This window comes from Acipenser ruthenus, chromosome 9, assembly GCF_902713425.1.
Source record: "Acipenser ruthenus chromosome 9, fAciRut3.2 maternal haplotype, whole genome shotgun sequence".
NCBI classification, from domain to species: domain Eukaryota; kingdom Metazoa; phylum Chordata; class Actinopteri; order Acipenseriformes; family Acipenseridae; genus Acipenser; species Acipenser ruthenus.
Genome location: NC_081197.1, coordinates 42,085,127 through 42,103,479, shown reverse-complemented (window position 1 = coordinate 42,103,479; position 18,353 = coordinate 42,085,127). Strand labels below are relative to the sequence as shown.

Here is an 18,353-nt window from a genome sequence, read left to right as displayed (position 1 = left end):
CATTCCACAAATAGATACCCAGGGTAGTCACATCTCCAAACTAGGTACTTGGCAATGGCAGCTGCCGGGGTTTTTTTTTTTTTTTTTTTTTTAAAAGGGTGGACTTGAAATGCCTGAAAGGGTCTGCTGCTGCTGGAATAACTCAAGCTCCTGTGTAACTGTGCTGAGCTTCTCTCACCAGCTCAATGAAGCAGATTTGGAATTCCAAGTGTTGACAAGGATATCAATTGAAGAAAAGGCGGTAACAAAAGGTTGTGTTAAAAAGACCCCATAAATATATCTCTATTCCTCTCACCAAAACGTTAACTTAAACATACTGAAATTGAAAAATTAAATTATTCCATCATTAACTAAAGTTTCCCTACTTTGTAAGGGGCCGGTCTATCTTTCTGCAATGGTCACCCTATTTCCAAATTTATACCAATATTAAACTGAAAATGAGTCACTCTGTGTTATTCAATACTCACAAAGGATGCAGCTGTTCAAACCCATTGTTATGTACATTACTATGTGGCTCATCATCACTATCTCAAATAGATCAGGCTATTGCAGTTGTCTGTGTCACAGCGTACAGCTATACCATTCGATACCAGCAGCCTAAACATACACCACCAAGGACAAATAACTGTAGTTGGGACCATTCAGAAAAAGCAAGTCAGTATGATGTACTGTACATCCACAAGAGTCCAAGCAAAGCTTCATACATTTTTGGTGAGCGGTTCTAAAGACATTGATGCTACACGCAAAAAGTATTTTATAGAGGTTATGATGGCTTGTGGTCTTCAGCTTATGCCTGGTAGCAAATTATTCCACAGTTTCATAATGTTGGGTAATTGACCATTTAAACCATAACTGACAAATCTCTTGACAGAGAGAATATTGTATGTGGGGAAGGAAAATTGACTGACTGACATATATCGCAGTGAAGCAAACTATGCCCTGCACAGAGCAGGAACCTGGAAGCAGGCTATGAGGAAGAGAATTAAATGGTTGATACCTTGCGGCATGTCTACTGTGCCAAGAGTACCACCCTCATCCCTGTGGTCTACCGTTTGTCTATGAAACAGCCTCTCCTGGAACTGCAGCCTCGAGTCTGAACTTTAGTTGACTAGATAATAAAACACATTCACCAACACAAGTCCCTATCAGATATCACGAAGTCTGTAAAACCGGATGGTATATTCGGCGAGTATAGTTAATCACTTTCCAATATCAAACGTTCAGCGTGAAGCAAACACCCCATGCAGTCCTATATATGGCTGTGACAACTGTCAACACCACTTGCTGGCTCTGGCGCACATTCTCATTTTGGTAATGACTCCATCAGGCATAGCAGACTAAGAGGCGACTGTCAGTTGATCCGAAAGATACTCAGTTGATACTCTCTTACTTCCTTACTCTGCTGGATCACTGCAAGCAAACCAGCTGCTTGTGCCCATGGCGCCAAGCTGAAGACATGGCAGTGATGGCAAGAAATCCTGCATAGAATGCACCAACATTGTCCTCAGTACATCAACACCGGTAAGTCCTATATTCCTATATTATCATTTTTATTTTTATATATTTATATATATATATTTATATACAAGTTCTGACTGTTATAACTGAAAGGTTAGGAGATACTGTAGTTATTAAACCTGTTCCTTGTTACTTGCAGGTGTAAGCCCATTAGGTCAATAACATGTAGATGATGTGCACATTACATTAAGTGAATAACTAAGCTCCATTGGATGGTTTTAAACTGGTTTGTCACCTACTTAAGGGTAGCAGAAATGGTGCTGCCTCTCTCAGTAACTCTCACGCTGTGTATTCAAGTCTGACCTGTTCATAAACACTTTAGCAGTCCACAGACCGGGTCATAACCTTCAACTCAAATTGCTGCAGCTAACATTGTTATGTAGGTGTAATGTTATTACATCAAAATCTGCAAATGTAATATTTGACCCACTTAGGAAATTGTGGTCCAACTTAAGTGTTCTGGACCTTGGTTGTATCTGACTTTGAATTCAGTTTCAGGTTGATTTTTGTACTCAAGTTACTGAGGTTACATTGTTAGTGGTACCGCTCTTAAATAGGATTCAAAAGGTACTCAAGTTACTGTGGCAAGGCCATTGGTAGTAAACAGATGACAGGTGTTTGCCAAAGTGATGGCTACTGTATATGGACTCTCATCGATATAACCATAACTGCACAAACTAGCCTTTAAACACACTTCAAAGCCATCTGCCAAGTGTTGTTAAGTCATCAAGAGACCCGTGTTTCAGTGTTATGTGAACCACAAGAAAAAAAATAAAAGACTGAGCAACCAACACACTCAAACTCATTTGAGAGGAATTATTTTTTCTTGTTGAAGGTCGGAGTATACTGGACAAAACTTTGAATTCATATTGTTGAGAAACATACAATTAATGATTGAAATGAAAATACTCTTCATATAAAAACAAATTGTACAGCTAACAATGCAGGCGTTAAAGTGGAAATCCAACCTATATATGGAATAATTAAAAATATCCTTCTGTAGATGATGTATCAAATTCAGGGAGGCTGACCATGGATTTGGTGCCCAGAATGGTGTTGCTTCAAAAACTGAGGACCTGTTGTTTTGTACAATGTTCTTTTTCACATTGACCTTTGTGACTAACTCCTTATTGTTGTCATCACCAGCACGATCACATAAACCAAGTGATGCATCTCAAGTCTGCTCTTCCGAGTAACAAATATTTTAAATAAATAGATAAATATTTGAAATGATTGCGGCAAGAAAGATTTATATTTTCATAAAAACAGGCATTTCCTTTCAAACAGCCAAGTCATCCCATTCCACTGAATCCTGAAGTCACAAGCATTGGGAACAATTAATTAAACCAGTCTGCGAGAAAAACACTCTGTGGTATTCTCAAACAACCTTGAAACTGACAGCATCCCCACTGACCGATGTCTGCCAATAATTATCATGACAAAAGCGAGTCCAGTAGTGCATAATTCAGACCATATTAGGGAAAGGTTAAACAATCAAAATGCACTGTTCTTTATGATCAAAAACCTTTCAACTAAAAGGGGAATTCCACTAAAGGTCAACCCAGTTCTTTAATTAAAGAAAAAACATTGTTTCTTTTAAAGTGTGAATCTGCATAATGGCTGACAACTTTGCGTTTTAAGGTTACCTTACTCGCACAATGAAATTAAATCAGACTCAATCAAAACATGAAGCTTAGCAGACTGCCACATCTCATGAAAATGTACTGTAATTTCCTTCTAATAGTTAAAATACTAGGAAAAGATGCAGATTGGCTCCACATTTGGCTATCAATTGCTAGATTTCAAACTATGAACCCCTCCTGTGGCCAGAATTCCAAGAATGACCAATGTGGAACCAATCCTGTCTTACTGCACGGGGGACCTCCACAGTATACCTCACATTGGGCTAAAAGCAGCCAGTGAGCTGCGGGAAGTGAAACCAGACAAGCAGGGGAGAGGATCACTGTTAGGGACAGGAGAATTGAAATCCCAATTGAATTGAAATTCCTTGTCCTGCTGGTCAGAGCACAGCTGTGCTACACAAACACGCTCCTAGAGGCGGAACGGCACATCTGTACTGCTGTTCTGATCCAAAAAGGCCAAGCTTTAAACACAAAGACTGATGGTGGGACAGCTCATTATGCCTATTCTTTTGAATCATTTGAAGACACCACTTGTGTCATGGCAATTTCACTGCAATTGTAACTAGCCAGGTGGTATTCACCCAACACCTGCCACATATACTGTACACAACAACGCAAATGAAACCTCAAAATTACCCAGTTAACATTTGTTGATGCTTAAGACAGGAGACGGATAATTCAAGTTACCTCCGTCATTCACTTGCTTTAAAAGAAATATTTTTTGTTGCCACCTTTTCCTACATTATGTGTGTGATGTCCATGACAGTGTGCAACTGTGCCCTCCTTAGGGAATGAACATGCTTGGCACCAGCATTTGTATTAGCATGGCAGAGGACATTATCAGATACTCAGAAATCCTATGCAACAACAAGAAAAGTCAACAGCAGCAACTGTCTGATGTTTAAATTCATTCACAACGGCAAATATACAGTAATTGAAGTCAGGGCTCACAAAAGTGAATGATTATTTTTAATTTTATGTTTTGTTTTGGAGGAACTTAAATATTTTATTCAACAAAAGAGATATTTTTAATAATTTCCACTCCATCATCATTCACGCCTGAAGTCTTCAGTGAGAAAGCATATGTGCATTACCTGCTATACCCTATTGCATGTTTGTAAAGTGTTTCTCATAGTAAAGCATTTCACGGTAGCTTTCAAAGCTCACTAACATTTTCTTCCATGCTGTTTAAAAATACACGTATTGCTGCACTTTAAGGCTTGGTAAACAAGTAATGCAAATAACACAAAGCCTAACAGCATGCAACTGCTGCTCTCATTACAAGCTGCGTTTTTCCCTTCACTCTCCAATTCCACCGCAAATTTTGGTAGCTAGGCACAGTATTTATTGATGGTTAATTACAGGGAACCTTTCTTAATGAACTAACGTCATGAAACCAGTGATAACCCTGTTACACAACACCGCAAATCAACCTCATAGTAAACAAAATTACAAGTTTAGAGAGAGAAAAAGAGAGAAGCAGGAGGCTTTGGTGAGCCTTCATTTTTGTCTATTTTGTTTCTTCCAAATTAATTTAATATTTCACAAGGTTACTTGTTTGAATTATGCATTTAATTTCTCCTATGTATATGGGTTTCTGGAGACATTTTCATGTGCCTTTGCCTGATGTAATTGGGTGCCCTCTTGAAAACAAGACAGTTTTGAAAATTGAAATGAGAAATATACAATTAATAAAGGTTTTGTGTGTGTGCGTTAGAACGTTTTCTGAGCGAGCAAACAGACTATTTGTATGGCATGCACTACCTATTAACATTTTAAAGAAACACGTTTAGGAGTTCGATTTGAAAACTTCTTTCCTCCGATAGATATATTGGCCTCCCAGAAAAGCCTTTGATGATGAGCCCACTGATATGTGCAATGCATTGTGACATGCAACAGTCACACTACTTTGGCCCAAATAACAGAAACTTTTAACAACAGACAAAAACACTGGTTTCCACTTGAACAACATGCTGGGAACTACCCATTATGGGCTATTAAGGCCAGTCATCTCAACAGGCGAGTTGTTAGTACAGCTCAATGTCACTCCCTGAAACGAATACCTGTCCAGATGGCATGGCACAGCTGCTGGGACAGACAGCTTCATGCGACACAAAAGGTCACAGGTTTGAGCCCTGTGGGAAGGCATATTCCATTAAGCAGCTTCCCAGCAGGGTGTGGGCTACGGTATCACTGGAATGGCCTCCCAATTGTGTTGAAAACACATAATAGGAAATAAGGAAGGATCCATGCCAACAAGCAACATTCCCAGTCACCGAGTCTGAGCAAACAGCACTGCTTTTCTCTCAGGCAGGAACCCACACCTAGCAAGCAGACACCGCTAGATACAAACTAAATTCACATTTTCCATTTCCACTGATAACACTATGCAACACAATTTTTGTTCCTGGGTAGTAAGTGTTATTTCCTAATTGCTTATGCCTCAAAAGTATAGAAAATGGCTATTATTCCCCACAGACTTTGCTTTTGTGACCAGACAGTGATATTTTGAAATTTACCTATTTCCAATGAGAAAACGGGCAAATTTGTGTCTTTTCGTTCACAAAGTCAGAAAAAAACAACATTTACTTATTAACATGTATTTATACTAAAGTAATACAAAAATGACTACAAAAGATTTAGAAGTGAGTAGTTTTTCGAGATTTATGATTATACTGTAAATCACTTTCACGAATCAGCCCCCAAATGTAGTCTCCCATCATGTTCTCGTTATACTGTCCTTGGTAGTGGCATTCAAAGTCCAGTATATCCTGGTGGAAGCGCTCGCCTTGCTCCTCCGAGTACGCTCCCATGTTCTCCTTGAATTTATCAAGATGAGCATCAAGGATATGGACTTTGAGGGACATCCTACAGCCCATTGTGCCGTAGTTCTTCACCAGAGTCTCAACCAGCTCCACATAGTTTTCGGCCTTGTGATTGCCCAGGAAGCCCCGAACCACTGCGACAAAGCTCTTCCAAGCCGCTTTCTCCTTACTAGTGAGCTTCTTGGAGAATTCATTGCACTCCAGGATCTTCTTTATCTGTGGTCCGACAAAGACAACGGCTTTGACCTTTGCCTCAGACAGCTTAGGGAAGAAGTCTTGAAGGTATATGAAGGCTGCCGACTCCTTATCTAGAGCTCTGACAAATTGTTTCATAAGGCCCAATTTGATGTGCAGTGGTGGCATCAGCACCTTCCGTGGGTCCACCAGTGGCTCCCACTTGACGTTGTTCCTCCCCACAGAGAACTCGGTCCGCTGTGGCCAGTCCCGCCTGTGGTAGTGCACCTTGGTGTCCCTGCTGTCCCAAAGGCAAAGATAGCAGGGAAACTTGGTAAAACCGCCTTGGAGACCCATCAGGAATGCCACCATTGCAGCCTCTTGATGCCATCTCAGAAAAATGCAGATATGTATCCACTTAGGCAGCTGGAACTAAACTGAACTGGTGGGCTTAAGGCCCCTGTATTTATACTACTATTTATATTACTGGAAAGTTCTAGAAAGTTCTAGAAGTTACTCCAAGTTTACTCAGCACTGAATCTATCTGGAATGTTCTGGAAAATAGGTAAATTTCAAAATATCACTGTCCTGGTCACAAAAGCAAAGTTTGTGGGGAATAGCTATTTTCTATACTTTTGAGGCATAAGCAATTAGGAAATAACACTTACTACCCAGGAACCAAAAAAAAAAAAAAAATTTGTTACACGGTGTAATGAAACCTAAAAAACATTTATTTATTTATTTTTTGCATTGCAAAAAACAATGGCCTAAAGCAAGAAGTACAGTAAACCAAGTATTGTGTAACACCTGCCTGTGAATTATCATCTGTACTTGCTCATCATTTATACTGCTAATTGGGCTACTTGTCTCGCACAATTCAAAGTTTTAGCCTGAAGCCACCAAAAATTATACAAAAGAGATGCTTCCACTAAAGTAAAGCCTTTATACCAGTACTTGGTGTCTCACAGATACATACTTTAATATTAGACCCGGCATCAAAACATACTATGATAAAATGTAACAGCTGTAGTTTAATTTGTTTAATAATAAAAAAGTTCCACAACATTCTTGTTAGCTCAGGCATAGTAATCACACGAGGGATCAACTGTGAATAACATGGGCAGACAAGTAACAAGCTGGATCAATCGAACTGGCTGGGCTTCAAAAGCCAGGGGAGAAAAAACACTGATCTCTGTCTCTGGGACTTCGATTTGTTATTTAAGTTTATTTTAGAGGACTGGATTTAATAAGTGCCAGTGTGTATAAAACCAGACTTATATAGAAGATAAAAGATAGAATAATGATAGAATAAATGACAACTGAATTTTGCATAATAAACTGCAGATAATACACTTGCTCAAAATGCAGGACTTGAGTTTTTACATTTTATATTATATAAAAAGAGCAAAAGAATAATTGTACACTTTACAGGTTTACAACAACGCTGTAGAAATAACTTTCTCTGAACACAGATCACTTTCTTGATATCTATTACAAAAACTAGCACCTTGGCAACAAATCTAGCCTAACTACTAATAAATACAAAGTACAACTTCACACACACACACACACACACACACACACAAACGGCTCAAATCCTTAAATATAAATGTTTACATTAGCAGTAATCTGTACCACTTAAAGGTTACCCATCTCACCTACAGTAAACAGTCTTGTACAGACAGGCGTTGTATTAAACTACTATAAAAGAAAAAAACACACAGCAACACTAAAAAAACAGCAACACTAATAAAACAGAAGAGGAAGAAGATAAATTTCCCATAGTGGCTCACTGTAAACTATTAACCAGTGATCCGTACTCACCTAAACCTGTTCTTCAGCAAGCCTCCAGGTCCGAGACTGTCCGGACGGTCCTGCCTCCTCCTGTACAGGTCAGAATTGGAGAGCTCCTTCAACCGTAGAGCATTCATTTCTGTGTCTGTTTCAGCCCCTCCACAAGAAGACCGACCAGACCAACGGGAAAAAACCCAATCCCAACTCACCACAGAGGCTGTCAAACGGCTTCTGGGCTGAAAATCACCCACACACTCCCTCAACCTATACCTGTGAAGCACAGGACTGCAATCTCTGTCTACACTGTAAGCGGTTACATTCCAGCTTCCTGTTTCCCCCCCTAGGCACACACCCTCTGGAATGACACAGTGAAGTGTTTTCCCTGTTTAACACACACACCTATGAGAGGACTGCCTTACAAAACCAGTGGAATGCAGGTACAAGAGTTGACTTTGTAAATCAGTTATAGCTGACTGACTGCAGGGTTGTGGAGTAAATACTTGCAGTCAGTGCGCTACAGAATATTTCAAAATCTGTCAGCAAGCAGCCTGTGGCATTAATGGAAGGGCTCAAACAGTAAGGAGACCGGTACTGGATTTATCTTGAACCTCGTCCGGAAAAATAACTTTCAATGCTGTGCCAACACAGCCAATGCCTGTTCCAGATAAGTATAATTTCAACTTCACTTCTCACAGCTCCTTTATAAATCAAGAAGTTTTGAACACAGGAGATTATCTAGAGAGACAGGCTGAAAAAAGACTCAAAAATCAAAAGTTGTAATTTTTTTCACCAGTCCAAAAGGGTGGTCATTATTCACTCCAGCCACCCTTTTACTGTAAAGGAAATCCACTATAAATAAATACACTACTGTGATTTTTATAATACTTATGCACTGTACCTATATATTCATGAGAAAATGTATCACATATGTTACAGATTAGGACAGTCATGACCCATAGTTCCCCTTTCACACCTCTATACCACATTCTTCTTTAGCCATGATGTTCTTTACTCTTGGGAGATAGTCAGATCTTTATATGTTAAAGGGGTGTTTGGAAAGCCTTTAGCCTCAATGGAAAATAAAAACGGTAACCTTTTAACTTCCTTTTTAGCTTAATTATTGATCTTATTGCTTCATTTTAAACGGTTTTCTTTATGTTAAGTTTTCAGGGCATTTTGTTAACACACATCTATTTGTTTTTCACAACTGTTCATTTTAACCATTTTTTTTTTTACACAACAGTACTCACACACGTTTGGTCACCGTCATACCTGTTGCATAAAACTGGAGTGTAATAAACCAGAACCTCTGCACTTAAGCATTTGTATGTCAGCTGACAATTGTTCAGCTGATATCCCAACACGTCATTCTTCTTAAAGGTATACAGCCTCTATACATGCACCTGGGTACATATTTTTACGCTATCACAACAAAAGGAATAAGCTTTTTTATTTTTATTTGGTGCTTATGTATAGCTATTATGTACTATATATCACCTTACAGTACAATAATACCACCAAAAAGCTGACAATGATAATACCCGAAAATAATCTTAATATTTTTTTAATAAAGTAGCCGGCGCAAATATAGTATTAGGCAGTGGATTGCGCCGATGACCGGCTTATTTTGAAAACCCTGCATTCATTGTCACTATTTTTGCTTTGAAAATAATTGGTTATTTTTCCAGCAGTAATTTTTGAAAATAAATTGTGTCAAGACTAACATAAGAAAGTTTACAGCTGTCATGTGGTTCCAAGATTTTATTTTTTCACCCAACAACACGCAAGTGATCTAGTCTACTAGAAGTGCAATCAATCCTTATTGTTAAAGGCACAGTAGCATCTGCAAGACAGGTTTTTTTCAGCTGGGCAGCGACAGCTACTTTGCCAGGAGGCTGAAAAGGCCTGGGGAGAACCCTGATTAGGGATTTGTTCGGAGTACTAATTGTAATCTGTAACCTGCTAAAAAATGTTTGCCTGTTTCATATTTTTTTTTAAAATAATTCATCAAAAGTGTAAAATTTAAGTAATGATCCTTTAAATATTTTTTTTTTTACATAATTACCAATTTTGAAATTGGGTTTCTAGTGCTGCTATCAGCATGCATTTCATTATGATAGCATTGTTCGTATTACTAGGGGCTTTAAATTAGCAAGATTTTACTGCAAACTGATCCATAATTAACAATAACCCCTGCTGTGGAGGGTCTTATTGCTATACTGTCAATTATGTTCACAATGTACTCATTTGATTAAATAAAGTCAGATAAAATCAAACTTTTTTAAAATACTGTAGAACTTCTCCCCCCACCCAGCCAGCCATCCTAAAGAAAGGAGGTACCCCAAGGCTATTCCAATCTCTTGGCTTTTGTCTGCAATCTGCAGGAGATTGCTGAAATCAGGTTCCCATTGACTGACAACACACAACACCATTTGCCTAAACGTGTTGCATTCCAAGGTATCACACTGCAATCATTACAAGATATAAAGTAGGGCTAAAATGTGGTAAACGTTCCTGTACAAACATAGACACTGTTTGCATAAATACCATGGCTATCAACATGTTACAGCAAACATGCCACTATAGGGACAAACTCCATTTTTTTATTGATTTAAATCTAAAAATTTAATGCAAGTCTTTATGTAGTAATACGAAAAAGGGAACAATTCTTTGACAAAGTCTCTCAAGACTTCAAGTCAAAAAAAATTCAACACATTTTACAAGTTTTTTAGTATTACTGCATTTTCTTCCATTTAGCCTTTGTTAAGACATCTGGAAAACCCAAATTTAAAAAAAACATGCATTAATACATACATACATACATAAATAAATAAATAAATAAATAAATAAATAAATAAATAATACTAACTGGTCATTTAGCAGACGCTTTTATCCAAAGTGACTTAGAGACTAGGGGGGTGAACTATGCATCACAACTGCTGCAGTCACTTACAATAGGACCTCGATTTTACGTCATCCAAAGGATAGGTCTGTGGAAATGCAACACATAGTTCCTACATCAATTTTGTCCAGAGGTCAATGGACAGGCAAAGGTCAAAGAGATCAGAGTGACACTCTGGCTAAACTGGGTGTCACACCCCAGGGTCTCCAGGCTTTCTTCTTCGCTCAAGCCTCACAAACCAATCAACTTATTTAATGTAAATCTGCAGATTTCTTTGTTTTTACTTTTGATTACAGTTGAACACAGTAATGTTTTATTTACAATATGTGATGTTTAGGTAAGATAGTCAATGACAGCTTTAGCTACGCTATATTACAACAGACCAGTAAAAGATAGCAGCAGCACATTCCAGACCCCTTAGACTTTTCTACAACCCAGAAACTGTGCCCAGTCTGTCGAGACGTGTCAGTCATTTAATCTCAAATACATCATTTAAACCAAGCTGGAGCAATGTAAAACACAGATCAATAAATAAATAAAAAATAACCCAGGTATTCTTGTGCAACATACCATTCTAGGAGGTGTCACTGAATCCTACTGCACACACAGCCTCTGCTGGGTAGATTTTATTATTACAGTACTTAATGTGAACAAGTGGGTTTTTAAATGGAAGTGGTTTTTAAATCTTTCACAGCTGAAAGTCTGCATTTTTTTTATATAATATTTGTTTCTTATTTCATATAGACAATTTTTACAAAACAAAAAAGTTAATTTTTTAAAGCGCGTCACACTGAAGCCCATTCAATATGATCTTGGACATTTATCTCAGATCTCTCTCGTTCAATATGTATTCATGTTGGAATGTTTGAGGACTAGGACAGCTACACCAGATAAAAACAAAACAAAAAAACCCTACCCCTTTAGTACAGTGCCATCTAGTGGCACTCTGTAAGAACTGTTTCTTTGGAGAATACACCACTCTTTAGATATCATCCAATAAGAAGCCAGATACTTTACAGTATTTCTAGCTCATTATCAACAGTAGGCAGTGTGTAACCAAAAAACCCCAGTCACCTGGCGTACAACCAGTATTACTGACAGTGAATACATTATTTCTACAAAAATTATATATATATAACACGACAATCATTAAGTGTTAACCTTTAGGTTGAATTTCAAGGAGAAATGGTGAGACTTATCTCCTCCATCTTTTCTCTATCTGTAACTCGATCTCTACCAGCACATAAATCAATTTCATGATGTGTTGTCTCCTGATTGTTTAACCAAATCTATCCTGCCTCTATAAAACACTCTAATTTCTAGCAATCTATCTTTTGAGCTTTGTTTGTTCCCACCATCCTCCCCTCCACCCCCTAAACTTTACCATTTTCTTATACAGCGCCCCGCACCGTGTCTCCGCTGGGGAGATATTGATCACTTCCCCTAGCTTCTCTGGCATCCGCCATTCAAGCTCTCTAGCCAGCGGGACCCCCGGCCACAATCATCTTATCTTTTCATTATGTGCGCTATTCTGATATGTTTCTATCTATACTGGACCTTCAGTTCCTCTACTCTCACACTTTGTAATTATACTAACATCTGTTTCCTTAGAGCCCCCTCTAAGTGCTGTTGCTGTGTAATCATATGTGCCTCTCTTATTTTCTTCCTTCAAGGACTTGATCACAAGTATGTTCGGCCCCGTCGAGTCGGGGCCATTCTCCTCCCCCCTGCGGGTTTGCATCCACATCCAAGCCGCCGCCGTGGCTCTCCTGTGAGTAGGGGACTAACACTTTATGTTTTCCAGGTCTCGGGGGTCATCCGACCAGCCTTCAGTCACCAAGGTTCCCGATCACGAGACTGAGACTTGCTTTCCTATCCACTTTTTCGACTTCAAGTAAATAGCACTCATCGAGCCTGCTATAAATCACTCTCTCTAAAAAAATTCAAAAAAAATAAATAAATAAATAAAAAATAATCACTCGCTATACACGTTTCACCGATACTCTGTGAATTATAATTTTATATTCAGTATAACAAGCTATGGTGCCAATATTTTTAATATTAGTACTTTTAAAGAACATTTGTCATTTTTTCAAACCAGTTTATGACTGATTGTACATCCACATGGTCAGGAAATGCAACTTTTTAAAACTTAAAGCTGAACTTCTTATAAATGACTTGCTTTTAAATAATAATTAATACAAGTCCTCTTTCTACTCATGTTGACATTTCATGTTGTTCAAAGCTTTTGTTTAAATGAACATACTAAGTGGGGACGGACAGCACCTACTTACCTTTTTTCCTGCCGTTTAATTCCTGTGGAATTGAATTATATTGAAGTTTGTTTTGGGAGAAGTTTACTTTATGCAATGCTCCTTCGCTCAAGGGTCACGTACTGCACTACAGATATATATTTTTAATGCCCCCCCCCCCAAAACAAACTTTATTCAAAAGTACAGGGATTACAAAATAGCTTTAAACAAAATATTTGGAAAATAAGACAAAAACATATGATGGACTTCAACTTTAAATGTTTGAAAGCATTTTTTACAAATGGCTAGTTTTTGCGCTTGCAGTTATTCTGGATTGGGCAGGATGTGCCATTTACTGTACTTTCATTGGGATTCAATGAGACGGTACAGTTTGGATACACAAACGTGAAACGCTCACATTCCCAGCACAGAACAGTGTTCTGCTGAATTTTGTTGAAATCTAAGACCTTAGAAAAAGTTTTTAAACACTTCTCCCATAAAAACTATAACAGAGGATGTGTAACAACCATACGTTGACCTGACACACCCTGTAGTCAGGCCTATCACTCAGTGCTCTCTTCCCTAATTACCAAGTCATGAAGACTCACCCAGGCCAATACATATTATATATTTCACCAAAATAATAAAGACAATGGTTGGAAAAACATTAAATGTACATGCAGTGCAGATGTTTCCCGTTTAGAACCAAATTACTTAAGCAGAAACCAAATGGAGCACTGGTGCCAAACAGCAACACAGATAGAACAGCAAGACAAGCTTTCAGATTTTTTTAACCCTCATTTCTCATTCCTCATTCCTAATGCTGTGACCTCAGCGTACATGATATGTCTGTTAATAAATATTTTAAAGTCTGTTTACCGAACTGAATGAACTACAAATACAATTTTTTACCCCTCTTTTCTGTTAACTACTACACAACATAAGCTTGGGAACTAGTTTACACTAAACAGAAATATTTTTACTATTCACAGGGTCAAAAAATATATATTTACAGTAAAGGCCTATATAGGAAGACCCCCTCCTAGGAAAATACATATTGCAACAGGAGGTACAGACAGTTGAAAATGCATATTAGGTCTTAGATTTTTAAACAAAACTGTGACATAGCATCGAAAGATTACAAACTATCGGTAGAAAAAGACCAGAGTTTGACCAGAGTATCAGAGTGCTGGGCACAGTCTCCTCATTCCTACGAAAGTAAATGTTTTGATACTTACGGTCTCTTCTTTACACAGAACAGTTGGATGATGATTCTTTGAGAAAAAAAAAATAGCTTCTGGTGTGTTGGTTAATTTTAACTGTGCTTTTCATGGTTATCCAGACTAACCACTTCCTGAATTGGGTTGAACCTTGCATCCTGATACCACAGAGTCAAAACAGACGTTCATCTCTGCCTTTTTGTTGCAGGCCTCTGCAGTTGCTAATCTGCATACAAATAACCAAACTTGTATTTTTTTTTTTTTTTTTTTTTTTAAACTCATCTCTATCAGTTTGTCATGTGTCAAGTAGATGAACCATGTTCTGCTTGTCTTTGGCAGTTACTATGACACTCTTATCCTTTTTCATACCTGCTTCCTGTTCAGCACTTCCTATTTTTACACAGCAGTGTCTCAGCACTTTGTCATGCCATATTCAGAAGTCAACATCAGTTAAAAAAAAAAAACTCCCCAAGAGAGTTTAAAACAGCATCATTGTTGATATTCTTCCCTTTTTTATACCAGGTTCCTATATCCAGCTGAGTGGAGACAACTGCTGATCAGCCATGCCTTGAACACAGTGCAGTTTGGGCTGCAGTGCAGTATCCAGCCACTACTACTGCCCCACTCAAGGTACGATTGAAAACAATTCAATTTATTTATTTAATATATATATCTAATAGTAACACAGCCTTATGACTAAGGCTCGTTTGCGCCCTGTAAATTACAGACCCAGACACAATAACTGCAGGTTTAAAGCACTTACGTGCACTTTTTTAAAAAAATTTACAGAAAATAAAAATAAACAAACGAAAACCTAACTCCCACATGGAGTTCTAAACTAAACGTTTCTTTGAATCCCTAAACTATAAAACCGGACAGCTAAGCCGTTTCACAGTTGCCAAAACACTATTTCACACAGTTTTGACAAATTCAATAATAAAGGTTCACACCGGACTTCAGCTTTCAGGAGACAGCAGCCCCCTACAACCATTTGTGACCTGCTTATATACCTGCCTGCTAAATCACAGGCAAGTGTCCCTCAAATTACAGCCAGGTGAAGCTCCCCCGTGAGAAGGCTTCCCGTGTCAGTTCGTATCTGATTTGTTGTTGCTACACACACACACACACACATACAGGTGTGTGTGTGTAGCATTTGTAGGGGGAAATCAAAACCATTGGGCAAAAAATAGGGGGAAATGTTGCATGGGGGAAATGTGGGGGGGGGGGGGATATTTTTCAAATAGGGGGCTTCAGCTAAAAATGGGGGATTACATGTCTTCTGTCGTGAGCTCCTTAGTTCTTTCCCACAGTGTTCTCATGATCTTTTAAAAATATTAACCCTGCCATTTGACAGTGATGGCCTACTGCAATAGCCAATAGTACATCTCTTTTACCACAAGTCCCGCCTTACACTTGACTCCTCCACCATCCACACACGCACACTCCTCCACTGCACTGAATATAGTAGATAGGTAATGTAGATCTTGTATGGCTCTTGATTTACAGAAAATTCATTTTAAAACTGTTGGTGAAAAAGGAGTTTTTATGTTTAAGTTGTATGTACAAAGTTCATTTCAACGGAGTTGACTGTGCAGTACAGCATTTATTTTTCACGATTCCTTCATTTGGCCTGACATGGTTTCAGGCGAGTAAAAGTCTTTTACTAGTGTGTCTTTTACTAGTGTCACAAGCTGCGACTAACGTTTTGTTTTATTGACGTTAGTACTTTTAATATTACATTACTGTTCAAGTTGTTTATGTATACTGATTATTACTAGTTTATATTGTGGAACATGGGTAGAAGAGTTGTTTTAGCCGATGTTTACCTGTTTCATGGTCCTGAAAAGTGCGTATATATGTATTTTATTTCTTTATTTTTTTAATGCTGAAAACCCGTAATCATTAAATATAATGTAAAAAAAAAGAGCCAGTGTTATATATGGCATGTTTCCATGAAAGACAAAAAACAAACACCTCAGTTCTTGTGCGTTACATTTTGCTATTAAACACTTTCATGGATTGACGTTCTGTGAAAATGTGTTACATTTACTAAAATAAAAATGCTTTTAAAACTACCAAATTGGGCTTATTTTATTTTATTGATTCTATTGATTTTTTATGCATTACAATGCAGGACAGCCACTATACGATTGTTACCTTTATAAAAAATGCGCAGGGATCAACTAAATAAATTAACCGATCAAAATTTTTAATCTGTTTTATTTTAATACACTTATTTTTTATTTTATTTTTTTAAGAAAGGGGAGAGACTATGGCATTAACCAAGCATAGCATGAATAAGCTCCAATACGAACATACCTCAACCCTAACCTGAACCACCACCCTGGACTTTTGTGCATCAAAAAAGGTGTTTGCTTCCCCCCGTTTCTACCAGAACAGTTCTCAATACATAAACCCAAAACAGAAAACATTCTTCACACCAGTATACTGTTTCACTGGTACTTTGTAGAGCACAAAAAAAAAAATCTCCTACCCAACTTTTAGAAACGGGGCTCTCCAAATCACTTTGACAGAGTGTCACAAGGCTGGCTGAGTGGTGACACGTCAGACCCGGAAGAAACACACAGACAGACGGTGGTGATGAGTAATGCTGAGTGCAGTGGTGGCACTCAGCGTTTATTAAACGAAATAAAAGGTTTAAACAGACAGAACACAAAACAGGACACGGCACTTACACCAAAATAAATATATAAACAAAACGCACTAACACACAAAACAAGCGGACGAACGTTAAACAAGTACCGTGCTGGCACTTCCAGCACGCTGTAGCAATTGTTATTTCACCTTCACTGTATTTCTCCTTTCTCTCTCTCCCGTTCTCCACTCTCGAACACCCAACCCCGAGTGAATGAAACGTGCATCTATTTATACTGTTGTGCTGGGATTCAATTACTAATTAATTATTCACTTGAATCCCAGCACGCGAATTAAGTGTACTCCCGTGACCACACATTACATTTTAACCAGCACGTGAAGTGATTTGTGCCATCCTTGTGCCTAAATACAAATCTACATTTTTAAGTCACTCGTGTTACACAGACCCATTTATATCCCGTGTACCAATGACTATACACCAACATTTACACACGCAACATACAACATATAACACAAACTACGCACAAGGGCGTGGCCACATTGCCACACAGAGGAAGTGAACTAATCTGCCCAGCCTAAAACTAGGCCAGATAAGTTTAGAAGTTTTGTAAAGCTAGCCTAAATCATTATCAGACCAAGCCCTATTAGTCAGTGAACATCCCTATTAAAAAACAACCTCCTCACTGCTGTGAAAAGCGCACACAAGGCCAGAAGTGGGTGTGGTTGTGCGTCAGAATAATTAAAAATCAGATGACATGCAGTGGCTATGGATGAAGAATGCTAATTTCCACCAAGACAGGGGCTGAGTGAATCACACACACATGCTGTTGATGCCGTCAAAGTTTGTTCACATAAATCCTAAATTTCAACCCACCCATTTGGCCAATTTATTAGGCATTTCACACACTGTTCCCTTGTTAGGTTGCAGTAAAAGAAAGCATTACTCTTCATGATTAAAATGTAGAATATATGCTCTCTATAGGAGTTTCCAGAATTTGTTTTAATTTTATTTTAAACTGCACATACATAAACTACATTTACATAGATATATTTGGATAGCGTAAACTAACCAGACAGACTTATTTCTCATAATGCACTTAAGACTCAACTAAGTAATAATGTACTGAAAGTCAAAAAGTACACCTGGCTTTCAATATTGTTCAAAATGAAATTGTTTCCTTTATAAAAATTGCTTGTTAAATTATCTAACTTCGAAAAGAAACAACTTAATTTTTAGAATTGTGAGAAAGACATAATCTTCCAGTTCCCACTATGGGTGACCTTGTTTGTATCTCATTCCTAGTGACCTAAAAGCATGTTTTTTCAGAACATTCCTATCCACTCCCACTGAGCATGTCTCATACACAGAACTCTCTGTGCACTTTACTCTTTTGTCCCTGTGAGGCCCC

At 38.1% G+C, this 18,353-nt stretch overlaps 1 protein-coding gene across 5 annotated transcripts in view; it reads right to left on the bottom strand.

The window, feature by feature from the left end:
• LOC117405998 (LIM and senescent cell antigen-like-containing domain protein 1) overlaps positions 1 to 18,353 on the bottom strand; it is a 53,506-nt gene that overhangs the window by 18,909 nt on the left and 16,244 nt on the right. For 2 of the 5 annotated variants that reach the window (XM_034009624.3, XM_034009623.3), the window contains exon 1: positions 7,985 to 8,114. The exons of 2 other annotated variants lie outside the window; for them this stretch is intronic. In XM_034009624.3, the coding sequence (XP_033865515.1) occupies positions 7,985 to 8,091 (107 nt within the window). In that variant the 5' untranslated portion in view covers positions 8,092 to 8,114. Of the gene's footprint in view, positions 1 to 7,984; positions 8,115 to 14,346; positions 14,577 to 18,353 lie in introns of those variants that run through there. One more of the 5 variants, XM_034009627.3, reaches the window with a different exon arrangement.